Source organism: Dicentrarchus labrax, unplaced genomic scaffold (genome assembly GCF_905237075.1).
Source record: "Dicentrarchus labrax unplaced genomic scaffold, dlabrax2021, whole genome shotgun sequence".
In the NCBI taxonomy this organism is placed as follows: Eukaryota; Metazoa; Chordata; class Actinopteri; family Moronidae; genus Dicentrarchus; species Dicentrarchus labrax.
The window spans coordinates 16,365,550-16,388,065 of NW_026136708.1; the positions used below are offsets into that span (position 1 = coordinate 16,365,550).

The following is a 22,516-nucleotide window of genomic DNA, read 5'->3' on the forward strand; positions in this document are numbered from 1 at the left end:
TAGTTTGCCTTCTGATATTAAATACTTAATTTCAGACTTCTTTTTACACAGCAGGGGTTTCATTTAAAAAAAAAAAAGTTTCACTGAGCTCTTCTTCACTTTCAGTCTTAAACAAATTTACATTATGGAACTTACTGGTGATATTAATTCAATTCAATTTTATTTGTATAGCGCCAATTCATAACAGAAGTTATCTCAGGACACTTTTCAAATAGAGCAGGTCTAGACCGAACTCTTTAACATTAATTACAGAGACCCAACAGTACCACCATGAGCAAGCACTTGGCGACAAGGGCAAGGAAAAACTGCCTGTTAAAAGGCAGAAACCTAGGACAGATCCTCCGGCTCTAGGTGGGTGGTCGTCTGTCTCGACCAGTTGGGGTGAGAGAGAGAGAAAACAGACAGACAGACAGACAGACAGACAGCAACAGTATTGGCAATGGCAGTCAAGCAGGACCATGGCAGGAGGCTCCACCAGGATCCATGAGAACCTGCGAGACGAGAAAGCACAAGAACTCCGGGGAAGAAGTGGAGTTAGTAAAATGCATTAAAGGGACATGAATGAGTGCAGAAAGAGAGAGGAAGAGAGTAGCTCAGTGCACCATGGGAAATCCCCCCGATAGTCTAGGCCTATAGCAGCATAACTAAGGGATGGTTCAGGACTCACCTGATCCAGCCCTAACTATAAGCTTTATCAAAGAGGAATGTCTTAAGCCTACTCTTGAATGTGGTGAGGGTGTCTGCCTCCCGAACCACAACTGGAAGCTGGTTCCACAGGAGAGGAGCTTGGTAACTGAAGGCTCTGGCTCCTGTTCTACTTTTAGAGACTATAGGAACCACAAGTAGCCCAGCATTCAGAGAACGTAGTGTTCTAGTGGGGTAATAGGGTACTATGAGCTCTTTAAGATATGAAGGGGCCTGACCATGAAGAGCTTTATAGGTGAGGAGGAGGATTTTAAATTCAATTCTACATTTTATAGGGAGCCAATGCAGAGTAGCTAGTACAGGAGAGATGTGATCTCTTTTTCTAGTTCCTGTCAGTACTCGTGCTGCAGCGTTCTGAATTAATTGGAGCGTTTTAATGGACTTATTGGGGCAACCTGATAATAAAGAGTTGCAGTAATCCAGCCTTGAAGTAACAAATGCATGGATTAGTTTTTCTGCATCTGTCTGTGATAGTATGTGTCTAATTTTTCTAATATTACGTAAATGAAAGAAGGCAGTCCTAGAGGTCTGCTTTATGTGGGAGTTAAATGACAAATCCTGATCAAAGATAACTCCAAGATTCCTGACAGTGGTGCTAGAGGCCAAGTTAATGCCATCTAGAGTGACTATATCTTTAGACAATGAGTCTCTAAGGTTTTTGGGGCCAAGAACAAGAATTTCGTTTTTTTCTGAGTTTAACATCAGAAAATTGCAGGTCATCCAGGATTTTATGTCCTTAAGACATGTTTGTAATTTAGATAATTGATTAATTTCATTGGGTTTGATTGATAGATATAACTGCGTATCATCTGCATAACAGTGAAAGTTAATGGAGTGATTCCTAATAATGTTGCCTAAAGGGAGCATATATAAAGTAAATAGTATTGGTCCAAGTACAGAACCTTGTGGAACTCCATGACTAACTTTAGTATTTATGGAGGATTCATCGTTAACATGTACAAACTGAGAACGATCTGATAAGTATGACTTAAACCAGGTTAGGGCAGTTCCTTTAATGCCAATTTGATGCTCAAGTCTCTGTAAAAGAATATCATGGTCAATGGTGTCAAATGCAGCACTAAGATCTAATAATACAAGTACAGAGACAAGTCCATTGTCAGAAGCAGTCAGAAGGTCATTATTAACTTTAACCAGAGCTGTCTCTGTGCTATGATGAACTCTAAATCCTGACTGAAAATCCTCAAATAAACTATTGTTATGTAGAAAGTCACACAACTCTTTGGCGACTACTTTCTCCAGAATCTTAGAGAGGAACGGGAGGTTAGAAATCGGTCTATAGTTGGCTAAAACCCCTGGGTCAAGAGTGGACTTTTTAAGAAGGGGTTTAATTACAGCTACTTTAAAGGACTGTGGTACATATCCTGATAATAAAGAAAGATTAATCATATCCAGTAAAGAAGTGCCAATTAAGGGAACAACTTCTTTAAGCAGCCTAGTTGGGATCGGGTCTAATAGACAGGTTGATGGCTTCGATGAAGAAATGATTGAAGTTAACTGATGAAGATCGATAGCAGAAAAACAGTCTAAATATACATCTAAGTTTACATTGACAGAAGTCCCTGAACTTGGAGAGCCACTGATAACTGTTGATGGCAGTTGGTGATTAATTTTTTCTCTAATAGTAATAATTTTATTATAGAAGAAGCTCATGAAGTCATTGCTACTTAAGTTTATGGGGATATGTGGCTCGATAGAGCTGTGACTCTGTCAGCCTGGCTACAGTGCTGAAGAGGAACCTAGGGTTGTTCTTATTTTCTTTTCTGATTAAAGACATTGTAACAGCATACTAACTTGATAAGGTTTTGAAATGTTTGTAATTTTATGCTACAGTATCTCACTTATACATGTTTGAGAAGTCAGGACAGAAATACATCTATTAATTTAAAGTGTATTTTGAACCTTTGAAAGAATCTTATGAACTAATATTATGGAGCAACAATTGTACAACTTTAACTACAAAAATGTTTGGTCAGATTTGCTTCGTTTCTTGCTTCCTCCTGAAGGAAATTAACATGATTTTACCAACATGTCTACTGTACAGATACTTCACCAACAACTGAAAGATGCAGAAATGTATGAAGAAAAAAGTTATAATTGGCATCAATGGACTATGAGCTGAAGTTTAATGTTCAGATTTGAAAATGCATCTTCATCAGGCCACATCACCATAAAGTATCTGTAATGTATTTTGACCCTAATGTACACACTTTGGTTGATAGCAGTTCAGTGAAAACAATTCCAGGGGTCTGGAATATCCAGAGTAACTGGGATGTTTAGGATCAAGGTAGATAAGAAAACCCAGCCACAGAACCATCTGCACAGTGTGATACCACAGGGATAAGCAAGAATGTAGTCTTTGAAACTGTAGGTCCATAATTGACCTGGAGTTTCTGCACCAGATGTTAAGATTTGAGCCAGCTTTTGCAAAGATTAGGCCATATTTCAGATATAAAGGGTCAAATTGCATTGGACATTTTAGCTCATAAAGGTAATGTACCTGAGTTCTAAAGGCACACTAACCCAAAGTACAAGTAAAATAAAGGACAGGGTTCACAGCTGTATTTGTCTAGCTAGTGCAGGGAATCCATATCATGACAACATTAATCCCCTGAACAAACAATTTATAACATGGCTTCTTGCAGCTGCAAGTGCATTTGTCTGTATACAAAAGTCACCTATTGTTGATGTGGCCAATTTGCAACAGCTCTCACAGAACAGGAACGCACAGTACAAGAGGTCATACAGACCTGAGTTTGCCAAAACTCACTGCAGCTGACTAAACAGGATGACCTTCTGTAAAGCAGGTTGAAAGCAAAGGACATCCAAAGCTTTAACACAGATGGAGCGTTGAGGCAAAGATGAAAAGGGACAAGAAGTTTTAAGAAACTGTTTATTCAGAAGTTTGATAGAAGAATTGGTCCAGAGGAGATCTGCCTTTGGTGGGAGGAGTCTGTACCTCTTCGTTCTGGTAACGAAAAGTATAAAATCAAGAACAGCACAGATTGTTTGACTAAAAAGTCTGTCCATACTTTTACATTCTTACCCCTTTTTGTCCACTGAGGTCTGGAATTACTCGTGCCTGTAGGATGCACACACTGACCTCTGCAGGCACCGTCTGCTTGGCTGTTTGTGTCACAAATCACCGCATCACAGTGGATGTAAATCTGTGGGCAGACAGAAGGATTCATTACACGAGGCTTCATGCAGCTGTCCCAATGTGCATGTGGCCAGCTGACGCCTCATTCGGATGCACAAGTCGTTCTGTACCTTGTCTTTCAGAACCTCTTCATCTTTGGTGAAAGTGAACATCTTTAGGGAAAAGCGTTTAACGTGGGATGGGACAGCAATCCTGGAGTCTCTCGGGACAGGATGAAAGATGGTCACATAGCTGTCGTCACGGTTCTCACAGCTAGTGCAGGAATAAAACATAGCAGCGTTTAAACCCATGAAACTGAGATTTTCCTTTATGGAAACAATGTCTTGTGACTGATTCTGCACAAATTAATGCAAAAACATTGATCAGATCACAAAGTCTCATTCAACAGGATATACATCAAGAGTGAATGTTGCAATGAAACTGAAGGAGGCTGTGCGTCAGATTATGCTGTACACTACCTGTCCACAATGACATCCCAGCTGGGCAGTGACGTCCTGTCTTCATGAAGGGTGGCCCAACAGTTCTCCAAGATGAGCTCCAGTTGCGGGTCAGTAGACTGCATCAGCTCCACCTCAAAGTACAGAGGCTGCCTTACAGTTTTCACTACTGGATAATCTTCTGCTTGGTAGAAGAACTCGTATGATGAATCTGGAGGAGAAGAGTCCCATTAGAGGAAAAAAAAAAAAAAAAGCCATCAACTGGTGCAGACATTAAGCGTGTTAATGCATTTATGTGGCAAGATGAGGGATGTCCATTTAGTAAACTTCAATCTTACCTTCAGCTAGCCTCATTTGCACCATCAGCTGCCCTGAGCCAATCTCTGCTGTGGGTTCAATGCTTCTTGGTTTATAGCTGAAGGCAACAGTCTGAGTGTCATTGACCACGTAGTAGCAGGAAATGGTTTGCCTGAAGAGGGAAAAAAAAATTAATGTTGCCAGCCTCTAATTGCTCAGATGGTATATCAGGAGAAAAGCTTGGATGCGTCTTCCTACTTGTAATCAGGATCAACTGGTGATGTGTAGGTCGCTCCTTTGTTGTTGCCGTTGTGATACAGGCCAATCTCATTCTCATACAGCATGTAGTGGTCAAAGAACTACAAAACAAAAAGACAGGTGGCATTTAAACATTTAACATAGGCACTTATAATTTGTAGAATTAGACAGTCAACGTACTGTTCTAGTGGTCCCACAGGAGTCAGCACTGAAAGAGAAATATGCAAAGCGATCGTCGCTGGACACCGGTTTGCAGGACTGGTCCTTTAGAGTCAGCCAGCTCGGGATGAGATTGGGCACCGATTCCACCTTCACAGCCAGAGCGGTCATTGTTCCATTGGGGTAGCAGTCTGGAGATAGGAGACAGGTTTTTGATAAACAGAAGTCCTACAAGCTGAGCAGCAGAAATGCACATTTCTTATCTTACTAGTTGTGATCAAGGGGAAGCTGCAGGCCAAGTAGAGATCAGCCAGCACCCAGTTGTGATTGGGATGAAATAGAAGCACATCAAGTCTGGCTCTGACTGAATCTGAGGTAATCACCTATAAAGACAAAGTGAAGTTATTCAGTGCAGATGATTTATGGTGAGAGTTTGCAGTTTTGGCATACCTCAAACACCGTGTCCCTGGCATTATATGGCACCACGATACTGCAGTGAGTGCTGTTTTCTTGGAAGTTATAGCTCTCAGCCAGCTCAGGCGTTAGCTGTTGAGCTCCAATCAGGGTCTCGAAATTTTTGCCTTGATTCCCGTGTGTCATTCTGATATAGAAGTTGTTCTGGTCACAGGTGCCAGTGAGGGTGGGCAGCACTAAAAGCAGAGACGTGAACGAAGCATTACCTCTAGCTCTTTCTAGCAAGGATATTTAATTCAGGGAAAAAAAAAAAATATATATATATATATATATATATATATATATATATATAAATCTCACCAACATCCTGCAGAGAAGCCTGTAACTCCACTGGGTGGGCAAATGGAGTTTCTTCAGGCAGGACAATTAACCCAAAGATCAGAGGGAGGAAGTAGACTGTAACCAAAGCTTCAGGATTCTGTAGAGGGGAAAAAAAAAAAAAACCAACACTTAAAGAACAAGCAAACAAGCTGTAGGGAGTGACATTTTGCATATATAATTGTCCATTCACATACATGTTTCAGGACAACATCTGCATCAAAGGGCACTTGGAGAGAGAAGCTCTTGCTTCCGTTGGGGAAGCTGTGCTCCTGGACAGGGAAACCTCTGGCATTGCACTCCTCAACAGTGAGAACACCAGTGGAGAAGGTGATGTTCCTCAGCTCCACATCATGAAAGAAGGTCCCCAGGTAAACACTGAATACCCTCTCCTCTGGGACAGTATCTGGAGGAGCAGAAAGTGGCAGGTTTATACCTTTTCCAAGAGCCCAAATTTCTACCAGAAGAGTGACTTACGGTCTTGGGCGTGGGGAGGTCGAGGCATCAGAGGGGTGGTGATGGGGAACAAAACCTTGTATCTGGTGTCATCTTGGGTGTTATCTGCCTTCCATAGTACCTCAAGCATGGGCTCCACAGTGTATGTGATGTGGTACTGGTAATCTGGGGCATGGCTCTGCAATTATTCATGGCGTTTTAATAAAACATGCAAATGGACCAGTGACCAGGCTCATGCATATCAAATCTAAAGCCTTCCCAACCTTGTAGTAACCATCAGGTGATCCCACTGGGATCTCAATGACGATGTGAAAGTCTGTGGTAGACAGCGTGTACCCCTGTGTGGCCATCTGAGATTTATCCAGCCTCACCCCGTTGATGCCCATGTGCATTTCTAGGATTTTAAAGCTGCCCTCTATCAGAGGCGCCACGCGGCGAGGTACGTGCCAAGAGATTACATCCTCGGTGAAGAGGACGCCACCTGTTGAAAAGCAATTGTTGAAACCACTGTGCAGCAACTTAGTTTTTACTGTGAATGCTCAATGTTGCTTGAGACTCACCTGTAGGACAAGCAGCTGCCAAGTTTACCACACTCAGGCCATGTGGTGCCTTGTAGTAAGCACTCACCTTGAAGACTTCCATGGGGATTCCAGCCACCTAGAAGAGGGTTAGGTCATTTAAATAGAAAAAAAATAAAATAATAACACTTTGTGTGCGCTTCTTACATCCTCCGAATAGGTATCTGCTGTATTGTACGGGCTTCGCATAACAAGGCGGCTTGAGGTCATCATGGCACCATAGCCAGCTTGTTCAGCCTCCCTCAGCACCATTGACACTGGTTCTGGAGTGTAAAATGTCATCTTCCAGATACCGTGTGCTGCACCAGAGGAAGCCTATAAAAGGGAAGGAAGGAAAAAAACCTTGATCATTTAGAAGCTTTATTGAAGGTACAGGGTGACATTAAACCTGCAGTGGGGGAACTTTCCTCCCCTCTGGCAGTTAAAATAACTCCAAACACTGTTGATAAACGCTTATGCTTTAGTACATGCTGCACACTCTACCAGGGCACTTGTTACTTTATTGAAATTCTTCCTCTGAACACAAGTTCTCTTGCTTCAGGTTAAAGTCCCACACACCAGCTTTAAGTCAATTGTAGGAACAATGAAACATAAAAGTGTACATCAGGAATGGCGTTTATCTGGGAGCTGTCATCCTTAGTTTCAGCTTGTGGATCAGGTGTAGCCATGTAGTTCGACACCTAAAAAAAATTATAAAGAATATTGATTTAATTTTCATGACCACCCACGCTAAATTGTAAAGCCAGCAATGTAAAAGTGACCTACTTCCATGTAGTTCCTGTCGCAGAGAACCTCTCTGGAGGCCCACTGAGTGTAGCTGCACTTCTGGGTCACGTCATGATTAACCACATCTGATGGACTCTGGCTGTGCATTTTGAGTCTCAGGCCAACATTGAATGTTGTATCTTCCTACAAATTAATGCACAAACAGACATGAGGACAGGACATCCTGCTGTTCAAAGACTTTAGTATTAATGAGTTCAATTACAGCTCAAGGGATTGTCACTGATGCAAAGACTCTTCTGGTTTCTGCTGCTTTATCATTGTAAGTTGAATATCTTTGGGTTTAGGACAGATGACAATATTCAGCATTTTCTGACAAGTCGAGGAAATAATTAGTAGATTAATTGATGGAAATCAGTTGCAGCCTTGAGTTAAAGTATCTTCTTCCAAGTAAAACAAATACTTTGTATCCTAAGATATACATACACCAATTGCTTGCAATCATTGGAAAAAGCATAATTTAAAATGAAAAATCCTATCAAACAATTCAGCTCAAACATACTTTGTTGTCCACATAACAGGCCATCAGAGAGGTGTAGAGTCTGGTGTTACCCCAGGGGTCGGACTCCATGCTGTATCCACACTGAGCAGCCAAGCTCGGTGTTAACACAATGTGCTGGGTGCCATCTGGGGAGGAAAAAAAAAAAGAAAGCCAAACATGACAGGGATCACATCTTCCAGTGATGAAGAAATCTGCTCTTCATTAGCAGATTTTATACTCACTGATGGCTTCCACCTCAAGCTGGTTCCCCACTGCTAGAGCCTTGTCCAACGACAGCCTCATTAGATTACCAGCACAGTCTGACCTTAAACCACTGCCTGTTGAAAGAAAAGGAAGTGGTGACGAAATAAACCAATTTAAAAAGTAAAATTATATATAAAAGTGAAGACTTACTTGACTGCGAGTTGAGCTTCGTATTTGGCCTTGCTTGACCCAAAAGGATTACTGCAGCCATCAAGTTCCATAACAAACTAGAACCAGAAAAAACATTAAAGTAGGAAGCTAACACACATTAAAAAATAAAAGGAAACAACTTACATGTTCTCAAGCCTCCACATGTTGCAGTCTGAGTGCAGCCAAACAAACAAAGAAAGAAAGAACCTACAGGAACACACTCACTATCAGAACTCAGCAGTGAAACCCCAGCAAGCCCCCACCAACAAACCAGCTCTGGAGTGACAGGCTGACTGCCTCACTGCGCTGCCACCAGCTGTTTTATACACCAGTTAATCACATTGCACAGATGAGGCTCATTAGTGATTCCCTACTCAACCCCAACATTGAAGAATCTACGTATCTGAGAATGAACACATATCAATCAGCTGTGCGGTAAAAAATAATTTATTGTTCACAGATTACAAACATTGATTTGTGTCTGACATCAGAAATATATAATTTTCTTAATTATTCATCAAGTCAAGTGTCAAAGGAACCTAGTAACCTAATATCAACTCGTAAGCAGACTTGAACTGCGACTTCTCTTTAAGACACAAAACCTGTTTTTACTTTGCAGCTGAGAGACTTCGTATCGTGACTGTACGCCAACGTTTGATTATGGTTTCAGTTTATAGTCACAAACCTCGGCCCAGTGTCTTTATTACTGGCAGTAAAACCCAAGCTCATCGTTTTACCTGGTGCGCCTGGGTCGATCAGTCTGCACAGTCCACTCACAGACTACACTACACAGATATACTTTCATTTATGAGGCCAGTTTTTCCAACTGGAGGAGTCAGTGCAGAATCATCAAGGCCTTTACTCAACAGAAATACAGCTGATCCTTTAAAAGTCTATTACCTTGTGCAGATTGCTTTATGCTGTTTGTGTTTCACGTTAAAATTCATCTTCATTCTGATATCTTTAAACACTAAAACTGTTAATCTTCAGATTAAATCACAACCTCTTCATTTGTTATAGCTGTACAGATATTAAAGTGATTTGACAACAACTGTACATGTTACCAGATTTCAGGATATATAAAACATATAATTTATGAGGCTGTCAGTATCCCCTGTTTATCTTGTGCTGCTGGTCCAGAAGAGTCTGTTGCAGGCTCACTTTGGCATCTTCAAAATCTGGATTGAGCTTTAATGCTTGCTGGAAGTCACTCTTGGCATCGTCGAAAAAACCTGTAAGATAATAAAAAAACATGTAAATACATAACGAGTGTAAGTTTATAGGTTTGTAATGTACTGCCAAACTGGCTTGTTAGGAGTCAGCACTTCTGTATTTCTGGAACATGTGAGCACAAGTGAATACACAGCTCCACCTAGTGTCTGAGGACTGAACACACCAAACTGACTCCACATATAGCTTCATCCCACTGGATCTCTGATCTATAGTAAAAAGACAGCTGGGTCTTTTGCTAAGAAACAATAACATCAAGATTAATGTATAAGATTTGTGCAGAGATGGTCAAAGAGAGTTTGTCTGGCTCAACTTACACTGAGCCAGTAGCTCCCAACATTTCCTCTTAAGGGACTCCTTTTCTATCGTTGGGTAAACCGACGACCGCTCACATATTTTTTGGATGTTTCATATTATATTCAATGCATAACAACTGATAAACTGTAAAAAGTAACCCAAACAGTGGAGAAAATAACTGCAGGAAGTTTGTGTTAATTGCAGCAGATTATTTCCTGTAAACTTCAGAGATGATTTTACTTGATTTTCTAAAACTATTCAGTCTGTATTTTAGCAATCATACAGACTTAATAGGTTGTTCTTTTTGACAAATCCAGTGTTTTTTCCCCCCCTGACACTTGGCCATTGTTCTATTAGCTCTTAAGTTGTTTTAACTGCGTACTTTTCTGATGCAGGATGAGGCTGTTTAGCAGAGAGTGACGGCTCTGTGAATATAGCTTGTGTTCAGGTCTTCACTGTGGCCTTGCTCTGTGTTTCTATCTTAAATAATGATCCTAACTTTAAAAATAACAATTTAATTATGAATGAATTAAATACTGAGATACAGTAGGCCTATCATATGTACTTTTTAGAACTTATACCCCTTAAAAGAAAGCCTTGTGACCCCCCGTGAAACTCTGCTGAATCAGTGCACTGAGCCAGTGTTTTTTACTGGTTGGTTTACTAATATAATCTCAGTGTTTAGTGAGTCTGAGGGATTATAGGAGTTTCTCTCTGTGTGTTTGATAGAAAACTTCTTATTCCAGCCTTTCAGACAGTGAACATCAACTGCAACCAGAGTTCCCTGTTCTTCTGTCAGATACCCAGTACAGGCTACTTCTTTTATCTCCACGCAATCATATTAGGAAATAGACATTTTTGAGGAACTTGTGTTTTGAGTGTTTTTACAAGAATGTGTCGCACTGTGTAGTACTGTCCAAATTTGGATTTGATTAAGACTTAATTGAACTATCATGGAGTAGACTTACAGCTGGGTGATGAATTAGAAGGAAAACAAACAAATAACATGAAGTGTCTTAATAATAAGGCGTTGGTTCATCTGTAACTCTACAGGAAGTATGAACACCACTCTTCCAAAACATATTCATGTATTCCTGCATCTGTATTATGTGTTTAAATTTTTTTTAATTTTAATTTCTTACCTACTTTTGTGCACACATTTTCTGTTATGGATTTTGTCATGTCTTTTTTATTTTTTTTTACTATGGCCTTGAATTAAACAAAAAAAAAAAAACTAAACACATCATCATGAATTTGACATTTATTTTGAAGGTTTGGGCCGGAAGTCATTTATTTATCTGTGACAGGGTCAAAGATGGCACACCTCTATCCTTACCTAATCTATAATGGATGAGTCCCCTGTTGTAGAAAGGTGTTTCAAACTGGCTGTCAGTCTCTACTGCGCAGGTGTAATCCTCTACAGCTTCATGGAAGTCCACCCGGAGGTACTTTATCTGCCCGCGGTTGTTGTAAGCGGTGGCCAGATTACCAGCGTCACACCCCCTGTGGAAATATGACCGTTAGTTTCTACAACACCTTTAACAGCCTCAACGTCAGCGAGCCGTTGGCTGAAGCCCGGGTCACAGAATTCTACGGGTCACAGAATGAGGCGTAACACCGGTTCGTCTACGGTGGCTGTTAAGACAAATGGCTGCTGGTTTAACAGTACCTGGACTGTAAGCAGGAAGAGATAAACTTCGTGTACAGTTCCTCGGCCTGTTTGAAATTCTTCCTTTTAAACTCAGAGTGAGCATTTTCCAGTATTTGGGAGTTATCTTCCTCCATGAGTCGGACCACTGTCAACGGCTGCAGCCCGTGAACGTTGGTTTGGTCGTGTTTTGTCAACTGCGGATGTGACGTCAGGTAAGACGAGGTCCAATCACTTTTCATTGCGACTCAAGTGGGCGTGGCTACTGGAAATATTGATATTAATATGAATAAGGGAAATATTTGTCAATTGCAATTAAAATATACTTTGATTTGACTATTTATATAATGTTATTTTTAACATTTGGTGAATAGTAACACCTTGTTCTACATTTTTAATTTTTAATTTTTTATTTTATTTACAACATAATAACCAGGACTGTGCGGTTTCATTAATATGATACACCTCCTATTGTTTGTACTTATTATATTACTTTTATTTTGTCTGTATGTTTTACTGTGTATCTAAACATATATACTATGTATATAATGATTTTACTATATATAGTAGCATCTTTATCATATACATTTACTTTGAGCCTAATAAACTACTACAATATATATCTTTTAATTCTTAACTTTATTTTCATTCATATTTCATTTATTTCCTAACTTTATCAGATGAAAAAAGCTAGTAAAAGGTTGATTAACTATTTTCCTCATGTCCTATATTAGTTCTAATTAAAATAATATATGATTGAAATCACCCAATCATAAGTGTATAACCTATAAAGTTTGTAACAGCAGGTGGCAGACTTCTCATTAAAACAAGGCAGTGAAGTCATTAGTGCAAGTGCTGTATGTGCAATTTAAAAAAAGTTTAAATTATATGTAAATATTTTAGAAAATCCAGTGGCTTACTGTGTGGAATTATATTATCCTAATAATGACGCAGTGAGGGTGTTTTTATTTTAAAGACAAGGATGTGAAAGTCACAGACTCACACATCTGTCACACCGGTCTCAGGACGATGTGGACGCTCGCTGCAGTAAATACACAACAAGGAGCCAACCCATAAGCAAACTGGTGAGAAATTCCCAGACAATCTCCAAGGTGAAGAAGTCAACTGTTCTGGTGAAAAATGACACCTTTAGGAAGTAGGGGTCACCCGATGGCCGTGCACTTCCCTTATGCGGCCCATTTATCTCCAGACTGGACGAGAGTTGAAAACAGATCAAACGGGGACCAGTTTGACCCGGAGGAAGAAGATGTAGTCCACTGGTTGTTGACACTTCTGAGAAAATGACAATAACATACAACCTGGGAGTAGTTGTAGGTCATCACATCGTTCAAGAGGTTTCTGCATCCCAGAACACCCAGGAAGTCACAAACTATATAAAAGATGAGAAAGTATCCCAGAATTCATTAAATAAAAAGACTCAAGTGTTTTTTATGCATGTGTATGTGAAAATATTATTTATTTGAGGCCACTTATAAATCCTTAAAAAGCTACGGAAAGTCTTAAAAGGTTTGTTTTGGCAACCTGTACTCCTGAAGCAAAGATTGTTATGTCCAGCAGCCTGGGGGGAAGTTGGCGCTCCTTCTTGCGCCCTAAATGTTGCTGTTTGCTGAGAGAATTAACACAAAGTATCAAAGTCCACTTTGGTCTGGCAGAACCGGGACAAACATCAATCACACACGTTCATCCAGGGGCTTCCTCTTCCCTGACAGGCCCACGGCACCACCACACTGCACACATCACCACAGTTCACTGCCGTCAGAGCGTCCGGATGTACAATCTGTCTCAGTTTGGTTCTCGCAGAAGATAAAACGCAAATAAAATACTGATAAAGATGCTCATAGAAAGGCTTTGACAAAAAAAACACCACTCAAGGTGCACTTACTAGCTTTTTTCAAGAGCTTTCAACCACATTTTATTCTGCGAACAGAGCTGGTGATTGAGGTAGTATTTCAATAAAAGAGCTTATTTTAATTTTTTAAATATTTGCTATTTATAGTATTTATAATACTTGACCATTTTATTGAATTCTAGTTGTCCCTTTTCTTATTCTAAAGACTTACAACAGTTTTTGCTAATATATTAACTATCTTCTGTCTTAGTATTAGTTCACAATAATGGGTATTCAGTCCAGTTTTGAGAGATATTTTGGGCCACTGAAATCTTATTGTATGTAGTATTGTTTATGGCTTTTTAAAGACATCTGGCAAAAGGGGGCAGCCAGCCATAATCTAATGCTAATGGGGGGTTTGACATGGAAAAGTTTGTGAATTCCTGTTCTAATGTTTCAGACTGCTAGAGAAAGATCAATAAAAGGAATAGTTTGACATTTTGGGAGATACATTTATACACTTTATTGCAGAGAGTGAAATGAAAAGGGATATTTTTACGCTTTGAAAGAAACATAAGTAAGTAGTAAGCATATTTAAATACCTTTGGACAGAGGCTGGCTGTTTCCCCCTGTTTCCAGTCTTTATGCTACAGACATGAGAGTGGTATCAATCTGCACAACTAACTCTCGGCAATTGAATGTATTTTCCCCAAATGTCAAACTTTTTTTTTGTCCTTGCTATCCTGCTATTCCCTTTTTTGTACAACCACATTATTTTAATCAGTCCTTCACTCAGCTTAGTAAAGACATTTGTGAGGAGAATGTTACATAAAGAAGACTTAAAATGTGCCCTATTAAACCACAATTATCAATGAAACTGTTAAAACTCTTCTGGGATAATGTTGAAAAACTCAATTCTAAAACCTTCCAAACACGAATGCGTTTGCACCAAAACTTTATGTGTCTTTTCCACTTCTCAGACGTGTGCGAGTCCCATTCATCTTCCTCCCCTGAACCACTGGTGGGCTCACCTCTCTGACCGCCTGTGTGTGTGTGGTAACCATGAAAGCATCTGAAATAGCAAACAAACATAAAACAGCTGTCTGGTTAAAGGAAGGAGGGAGAGGATCCAAACCAGACTAGAGGTAAACGTTGGCGTGTTGACTCTCTGCCTCGCATAGACCGAGCAGACAGAGACGCTCTGTTGTCAGGGCTGTTTCAGACAAATAAGCTCATTCCAGAGGTAACACGATGACCCCTGTGTGTTGTTTTTTTTTTTTGGTTGGCAATGCTGAAGGTGTAAAAAAAAACACGATGGTGATAACAGGGTGCAAAAAACAGATGGGGATGTATTCAAGGTGTTAAAATGAGTAGCTGTGCTCAGTCGTGGGTACATTTTTACACTTTATTCAGCTTTATCTTGCAATGATTTGTGACTTAAATGTGTGTTTTTAAGTAAGAAGGGTTTTGGGGTTAGGAAGTGATCGTTACTTGACCTCAGATATCAGAGCGGTTTGACTGCTGGAGGAAATTATAACACATTGTTAATAGAAATGTCAGAGTTCGACCACCCTGTTTACCTTTCTATATTGACACAGAAATACATATTGAAACTTACAGTTATATGAGAGTCTGATATAATGCCTCTTTTGTATCCAGATACATATTTTAGATTTCGATTCTTAATACAGACTGAAACTTTACATTCATTTGGTCACAAGGTTTCATAAAGATTTACAATGTGGGATTTATTATAATAATATTTTTTATTTAAGGGAATTTATCAAGAGAAATTGATCTGAATGATCAGATCTTATCATAAGTAAAATGTTTTTACTTTTTATGATCAGAACATTTTAAGCCACTCAATGTATTCACATCCTGTCATTGCGTCTCTAGCTTTCACTGTTTGTGGCGGACTCCGCCATTCCCATGCTCATTCGAATTGCTTTGCACAACGCATGCGTATAATATGAAATAATTTAAATGATTGTATATATATTTTGATTTAACTTCACTTCACCAACATTATGTTCAGTGTTATTTCACACACAATATTATAATAATCACCTGGTTAAGAACTCAAAAATAAAAACAGTATCGCAACAAACTCCTTTGTTGTTATTTTATTGTTTATTTTGTCTGCTTGGTAACATTTATGATTCTTTTATGTCATCGTATAACATTCACAGACACAGAGGATGAAACATTTATCATTCACATAATACACTTGTAACAATAAAACTTTTGATAGTTACTATTTTAACAGCCATAATAAAGAATATATGCATAAAATATGTAATTTAGGAAACATTTTAATTGTTGATAAAGTCAATTTAAGTAAATCCAATTCAACATTTTCATAAAAATGACTATATACAATATGTAACTTTGTACAAACAGGACATAAAACATACATAATACAGAACAGGAGAAAAATAATACTTCTTTTCTTTGGTTATTCTACATCCCACTATGTTCATATAAGTGTTTAGACAAAAACTTTTACAGCAGTTTCAAAACATTACATTTAATATTTATAAAAATCCCAGATCAACTATATTGTTACACAGCGGTCCAGAGCGGTCAGTAACTGGAAGGACATCGGTTTATGAATCACAGCTTCCCTCGATGTGCGGTTGAAATCCATACAGTAGTTATGGGTGGGTGGATGACAGGAAACCAGCTGGTCGTCGCTGCAGAAAGTAAATAATCAAAAGGTGAAACTGTGTGGCGGGTGAATCACTGCATGAAAAAGAAGCTGTTAATACCTACGTCTGTGTCCAGCTTTAAACACGGCCCACCATGTTCTCCAGACGCTCTATTCTCCCAGACACGTCGGCTAGTGAGACCAGTCAAGGAAACTCTTTCACGTGAACAATCAGAGGATGAAAACAGAACGAGAGATGGTGGTCGTAATGCTCTCTTAAACATACACAAGACACACTGTTAAACAATACGACAGCAGGTAGAAATAAGCAGCTTTCACCTCAGTGAAATGTGCTGCAGAGAGTGTTTATAATAAAATGTCTTCCATCTGGAACAACAGGAAGGATATGCTTGGCTGTCAGCTGCTGAATGGCGGCCTGCGTCTGCTTCTGGAAAACCAGTCTGGCTTCACATTTACAGGGATCCGCCTGCACCACCTCCACCTTCACCTCTTCTGCAAGGAAGAAAGATTTCACACCAGTGTAACAGAACATGTAGAGAGTGAAAAAGCACACAAAAGACCAGCCACTCTTACAGGGACTCAATTCTATAATATTATCCGATAATTGTCCAACAAATGCTACAGCCAACAGTGAATTACAGAGTCGGGAATCATGCACCAGTTGGTTGTGATGTTGTGAAGCTCTGCACATTGCTTGTAAGGCTTTTACACATATACATTTAGCACTTTATCACAGCAAAAAGTCACATTTGCTGCAGGAATCCATTCAGTATGTCCTTACGTTTCAGGGAACATGTTTTCTCGTCCGCATTCAAGATATAACCATTCCGGCACTTGCAGTAATAGGAGGCATTGGTGTTGACACATATGTGTTCGCAGTCATGTCCCATGGCACAGGGGTCCAGACCTAGAATAAGCCGGGATTAAGGGATGGCGCTGTCAAGATAGATAGATGGCAGCATGGATACAGTTTCATGTGCAAGCATACAGTATACTGTAAGTAGGTGGGAAAGGTAAGGTAGTGCAATAATCAACTAAGGTTATCAGAATCTCTTCCTAATGGAGGATCTATGTTAACAAAAAGAAAGAAAATAAACAATTTTTACTGCTACGGCTATTTTTGATTCAATTGTTATATACTGTATTTTTGCTTCTACAAGGTCAAAAAATGATATTTGCCAGCTTTTCTTAGTTTGTACTTGACTACATGTGACTTGCGGTGGAAAACTGGGTCCATTCTTACACCTTCACCACATCTCAGCCAAGGTCATTTGCGAACTGCTTAGGTTCACTGTGTGTTGGACAACACAGGTAAACTCACAGAACCCTGAAGTACAACAGTAATGACAGTTATATGGACAAATTAACAAGTTTGCAGCAGAACCTCATTTGTCAAAATCTTGGGCAGCTAATTCTGTAAAATTCTGTAATTCAGATCAGCAAATTGCTTCAGATTATTGAAATTTTCACACATATCACCAGCACCAAAGTAATCACCCTAATGATTATTTTAATACAAATCAAAATTGATCATTATATAAATAAAAGCTGAAAGTTTAGGGCTGCATGGCCCCAAGACTTTACACCGGTTTAATTCTGCGACTACAAGCAGGGTCTAGTGCCGACATCTGCAGTCCATGTGGGGGTTGAGAGCATCTGGCCTTGTATTTTCCCCTTATGATTTCAGAGTTTAAAATTCACCAATAACACAGTAAATGATCCACAATCTGCCACAAACCCCCCTGTAGACTGTAGGTGTCCCTTACTGAGGAACTAGAACCAGGGTTAATGGTGGGAAAAGGGTCTCGCCGGTTTCTCTGTCCTACCGCACAGGGTCTCCCTGAACTTGGAGGTGAGCTTCTCAATAACGCCGTAGGTCTCCACATAGAAGACATGGTCATCCAGAGGGATGCTGGCCATCTGCTGCAGGGAGCGCATATCGGCGCGGTCCACGCCGACAGCATAGATCTCGATTCCTGAGGCCCGAGCTGCAGCAGACACTTCCTCCACCTGGTCCTGAGGTCTCCCGTCTGTCACGATGATGGCCACCTTGGAGATTTTCCTGGAGCGAGGCCTGGATCCAGACTGCTCGGTGAAGGCCTCGTTCACTGCGGTCTTGATGGCGAGGCCGGTCATGGTGCCAGCCGCCAAGGGCTCGATGCGGGTGATAGCTTTCTTCAAGTCGGGTTTGTTGAAGTGGTCTTTGAGCAGAAACTCGATCTTGACCGTGCTGGCGTAGTTGACCACAGCCACTCTGGTGGCGTCCGTGCCCACATCCAACGTGTCGACCATGTCAGCCAAGAATATTTTCACCTTCTCAAACTCACCAGGACGCACGCTGCGAGAGCTGTCAATGATGAAGACCAGGTCCAGGGGACGGCTCCTGCACTGAGAGTCTGTCTCTGGTGATCAACCAAACCATGGCGGGATTAAGTCCATGTGATACTCAGAGAAACAGTCAAGTTTGTCGGTTAAACTGTCACCGTGAGAGTGATACAGTTAACAATCAAGAACAAAACACAGGACACTTATGGATGTACAATACTTGTTCCCTTGGTAATAAAAGGAAACCGTTGTACATCACTGCAGTGGTAAAAATAAAAGGTTGTGGTTCTGGTGAAATGATATAGCATGCCATCATTCATACTGTATCATTTCAGCGTTTCAAAGGTCCAACAGAGACATTTCATATCCTTTTATCTCATTTGCCTGAATGAAAAGGATGCTTGATGCCCACATATAGAAAGTGACATCACACCTAAAGATGGAGACGGTGTTAGGAGCCCTGCCTGTCAAATCATATATACTAAATTATATATCTGCAGCATCAGATCCACTCTGCTTCTTCACAGCAAAAATACTCCTGTTTGTTTCATAAATTCAGACAGGATGAATAATGAAGTAAAATAACATTTCAGTCTATTTAGAAAGCTACTTATTTTGTCTTCTAACACTAAAATATATTGCCGCCAACAAGTTAAATCACTTGTAAAATACAATGACATCTGCTCTAAAGGAATAGTTTGACATTTTGGGAAACACTCTTATTCGCTTATACTTGCAGAGAGTTAGATGAGAAGATCAATACCACTCTTATCTCCGTACAGTAAATAGTCAGCAGACAGGTTCACTTAGATTAGCATAAAGAGAGACCTGGTACATAGTCTCACTGATTATATGGGTATAGAACCCACATCGATAATTTACAACAATTACATATAACACAACAAAACAGGACCTCCACATGATGGCTTCCTAGATTAAGTGTAAATTAGTGAGTTTTAGTGGTTCTGATAGGTGGATTTTGTTACCTTTTTCTTTTTCTCACCTCACTCTCAGCTATAAAGAGAATAAGCGTTTCTCACAAAATGTCGATTTATTCCTTTAAATAAAAGAATAAATGCTTTAAGTGGCGTTTGCATATTTCTATTACAAACAGATCTGACCTGGAAAGCATTGAGGAGCATTGGTTGGGTTGGAAAAGCAAACCTGACTATAGGCAATATTCTACCTGTCTCCACAGCACTGACGGTGGTGATGAAGCCGCTTTGGGTACTGACCGGTAGCGTCACGGGAGCGGTGGTCTCCACTGGCGCCACAGTGGTCACCACCACTGGCATGACGGTTGTCACCGGCGCCACCGTAGCCGCTGGCCGAGTTGGCTGCACTGTTGGCTCTGGTAGAGGTGGAAGGGTAGGGAGGTGTACCACGGGTGTTGTTGGTACTGTTGGGTCTGACTTTGTTGGGCATGGACCTTTCATTTTGTAAGGGAGGGGGCCTTTGAGCCTTTGGTGGGGGTGGTGAGCTACTGGTGGAGACAGACCTTTGTATATGTGGTGCATGTGTGGTGCCACTGGCCCTTTGAATCTGTGGTGATAGGGCGGCATGGGGACTGAGGGTCTGTGGTAAGTCACTGGAGGAGATAGAGGAAAAGGTCGATACACTACCGGTGGAGGGATCCTTGGTGGCTGGTAGTGGTAGTGATACCCTCCTCTATACGTGTAATCACTTCTGTGAACTACAGCGCCACCAGAAAGGAAAAGTGATACAGAACATTAGTAGGTTGAAAGTAGGTAAACAGGAAAGTTGTGTAAGTTGACACTTGTTAAAGTACGTTGTAGTGGAATATACAACAACTTTTTTTCTTTCTTAGGAGCACAGACAAATTATTAGTTGAAGCATGAGTGTAAGTTCAGCAACCCTGGGTTGTTTGCAACAAGCTGGGATTATCCTGCATAAAGCTTGTGAAACACCCAGACAAGAATTTCAGATTTCATGCATGATGTGCTTGAGAAAAATGGAAAATCATGTCGTTATACTTTTTGAAGTTGAAATATCTAGGCCAGGTCTAACCTTTAATACTCTATTTCAAACTTTAAACTTGAAAATTACTCTTTTAAAATGTAATCTGCAACAAAAAATTACTAACATTACAAAACAATTTGCATTATTTTTTATGTGAACAGAGATTTAAAAGGTCTAATGTGGCTATAAAACAGTACAAATGTAATTTAAAAGTACATTTACTCAAGTACAGTGTGATGGTTCTTTACTTTAGCTCTTCCAATTTATGCATTTATACTTCTACTTTTCAGAGGGAAATTTACTTTTTACTCCACTGCATTGATTATATTTTCTAGTTAAATAACATTTTACACACAAAAACAACGATAGGCTCAAAGTTAATGTGATCTCCATCTACTACATTAACAGGCTGCTAATAAATTCTAGAAATAATCCAATAATCTCATTTACTGTATAATAATAAACACTGTTACGGTTTATTTTTCTGCATAAACATACTTTACCTTACTATTGATGATACATTAATGATAAATTTTGAATGCATTTACTTATTATAGTGTTTTTCTGTGTTGGAGAAGGTATTCAGATCTTGTACTTCAGTAAAAAGCAAATGTAGAAATACTCTATTACAACTAAAAGTCCAGCATTCAAATGTTTACTCAATTGCAAAATGTACTTAAAGTATCAAAGTAAAAGTACTCATTCTGCAAATGGCCCTCAAAGTTTAGTTTTCACTGCTTTATATCCTGTTAGCTAGTTTAGACCAGTGGTTTTCAATCTAGATGGGTCCTGAAGTGATTCATGGGAGAAGAACAAAATTTGATGATATGCAAATTATCAGCATTTTTGGACTTTTTTCAGTTATTTGATATTTATATTTCTGGGACATTTTGAACACTTTAACCTCAAACTGTTATTTAGTTTAGAAGTTCAGAGCGGAAATGTCTCTTTTATTAGAATTGCTAATAACTAGAGATCCTTATCACATAGAAAGTAACAAAGAAAATAGTAATGCATTTTATTTTATAATAAAAAAATAACAATAAATACAATATATATAGATAATTTGTGGAGTAAAAACTACAACATTTGTCACTGAAATGTAGTGATGAGTAAGTATAAATGACCTCAAACTGTACTTATAGCATTTGAGTAAATGTCGTCCATCATTGAAACTGAATTTAATAAAAAGTAACTATTCTTTTAGTTTCTGTCAAACTTACTTGCTGGATTCAGGGTCCTGATTGGGGGTCGGCCATTGTTCCTGGTCTGTGCGTAGCTCTGTGCGGCTATGAGCTGAGGGTCCCCCGCACTGAGGTGGTATGTGGCCTGAGCATCTGACAGCAGCAGTGAGGCGCAGTACAGCAGGCTCCACAGAGGCTTCATCGTATCTGCAGAAAGTCCTCCGGTGGTCTGTCTGGTGCCTGCTCTCACTCCTCAGGGTCCTGCTCAGCTCACCGGGGGGGGGGGTTGGACCGCCTCCTCAAACTTTCTGCCCAATCCAAAGGTGGGACATGAACTTCAGACCACGGTGACAGACAGTATGGGGGACGGTATAGAAAACCACTCCAATATCTGTCCCAGGGTGATTCTAATATTTCTATTTTATTTATAATGTTTGATTTATAATATAATAATACTTAAATATATTTTCTTTCTCAAATTAAAGTCTACATGGTGTTTTAAAACATTTTGCACACTGCCAGGAATAATATTTAATGTAGAAATGATGAAAGCTTCTCTCTCTCTCTCTATATATATATATATATATCTACTAAAAGTAATCAAATTTAAACACAAGTCTAAAAATAGTGAAATCAGCTTATAAAATATTCAACAGGTGAACTGTAATAACATTTAAAGTGTCACAAGTAACCCAGCATAAACTCCTAACCTTCACTTCGTTAATAAATAAATCAAATGAAATACTGAACACTTGTTTGTGATAGTTGGCTCAAGATGATGAGAAGTTGTTGGA

General features: G+C 39.7%; 3 protein-coding genes and 1 long non-coding RNA gene across 9 annotated transcripts; 1 reads left to right on the plus strand and 3 right to left on the minus strand.

Moving 5' to 3' along the window:
* Positions 1 to 3,602: 3,602 nt before the first annotated feature.
* LOC127368557 (uncharacterized) lies at positions 3,603 to 8,898 on the minus strand. The gene is made up of 21 exons (XM_051409478.1): positions 8,683 to 8,898; positions 8,539 to 8,615; positions 8,367 to 8,462; positions 8,146 to 8,270; positions 7,626 to 7,769; positions 7,463 to 7,540; positions 7,008 to 7,175; positions 6,843 to 6,939; positions 6,546 to 6,763; positions 6,304 to 6,460; positions 6,024 to 6,232; positions 5,809 to 5,926; positions 5,485 to 5,684; positions 5,303 to 5,417; positions 5,056 to 5,225; positions 4,876 to 4,976; positions 4,659 to 4,789; positions 4,342 to 4,531; positions 3,994 to 4,135; positions 3,770 to 3,890; positions 3,603 to 3,691 (listed from the first exon to the last, which is right to left on the minus strand). Exons 1-21 carry the CDS (start codon positions 8,700 to 8,702, stop codon positions 3,621 to 3,623), a joined length of 2,748 nt encoding a protein of 915 aa, XP_051265438.1. The 5' UTR covers positions 8,703 to 8,898; the 3' UTR covers positions 3,603 to 3,620.
* A 71-nt stretch (positions 8,899 to 8,969) lies between these two features.
* On the minus strand, positions 8,970 to 11,905 carry ttc32 (tetratricopeptide repeat domain 32). The gene is made up of 3 exons (XM_051409486.1): positions 11,735 to 11,905; positions 11,402 to 11,568; positions 8,970 to 9,770 (listed from the first exon to the last, which is right to left on the minus strand). The coding sequence occupies exons 1-3, from the start codon at positions 11,848 to 11,850 to the stop codon at positions 9,643 to 9,645; spliced, it is 411 nt and encodes a 136-aa protein (XP_051265446.1). The 5' UTR covers positions 11,851 to 11,905; the 3' UTR covers positions 8,970 to 9,642.
* On the plus strand, positions 11,844 to 15,672 carry LOC127368560 (uncharacterized). Its single transcript, XR_007885846.1, has 2 exons — positions 11,844 to 11,928; positions 12,690 to 15,672. It is a non-coding gene; the product is annotated as an uncharacterized LOC127368560 (long non-coding RNA).
* A 1-nt stretch (position 15,673) lies between these two features.
* matn3a (matrilin 3a) lies at positions 15,674 to 21,956 on the minus strand. Of its 6 annotated transcripts, none has more exons than XM_051409482.1 (7): positions 21,762 to 21,956; positions 19,745 to 20,251; positions 18,060 to 18,635; positions 17,015 to 17,140; positions 16,621 to 16,722; positions 16,338 to 16,407; positions 15,674 to 16,258 (listed from the first exon to the last, which is right to left on the minus strand). In XM_051409482.1, exons 1-6 carry the CDS (start codon positions 21,922 to 21,924, stop codon positions 16,352 to 16,354), a joined length of 1,530 nt encoding a protein of 509 aa, XP_051265442.1. In that variant the 5' UTR covers positions 21,925 to 21,956; the 3' UTR covers positions 15,674 to 16,258; positions 16,338 to 16,351. The 6 variants fall into 6 exon arrangements, with proteins under 6 accessions (XP_051265442.1, XP_051265439.1, XP_051265441.1 ...); XM_051409479.1 differs by having other exon boundaries at positions 16,621 to 16,725; XM_051409481.1 differs by having other exon boundaries at positions 16,334 to 16,407; positions 16,621 to 16,725.
* Between the last annotated feature and the right edge of the window lie 560 nt (positions 21,957 to 22,516).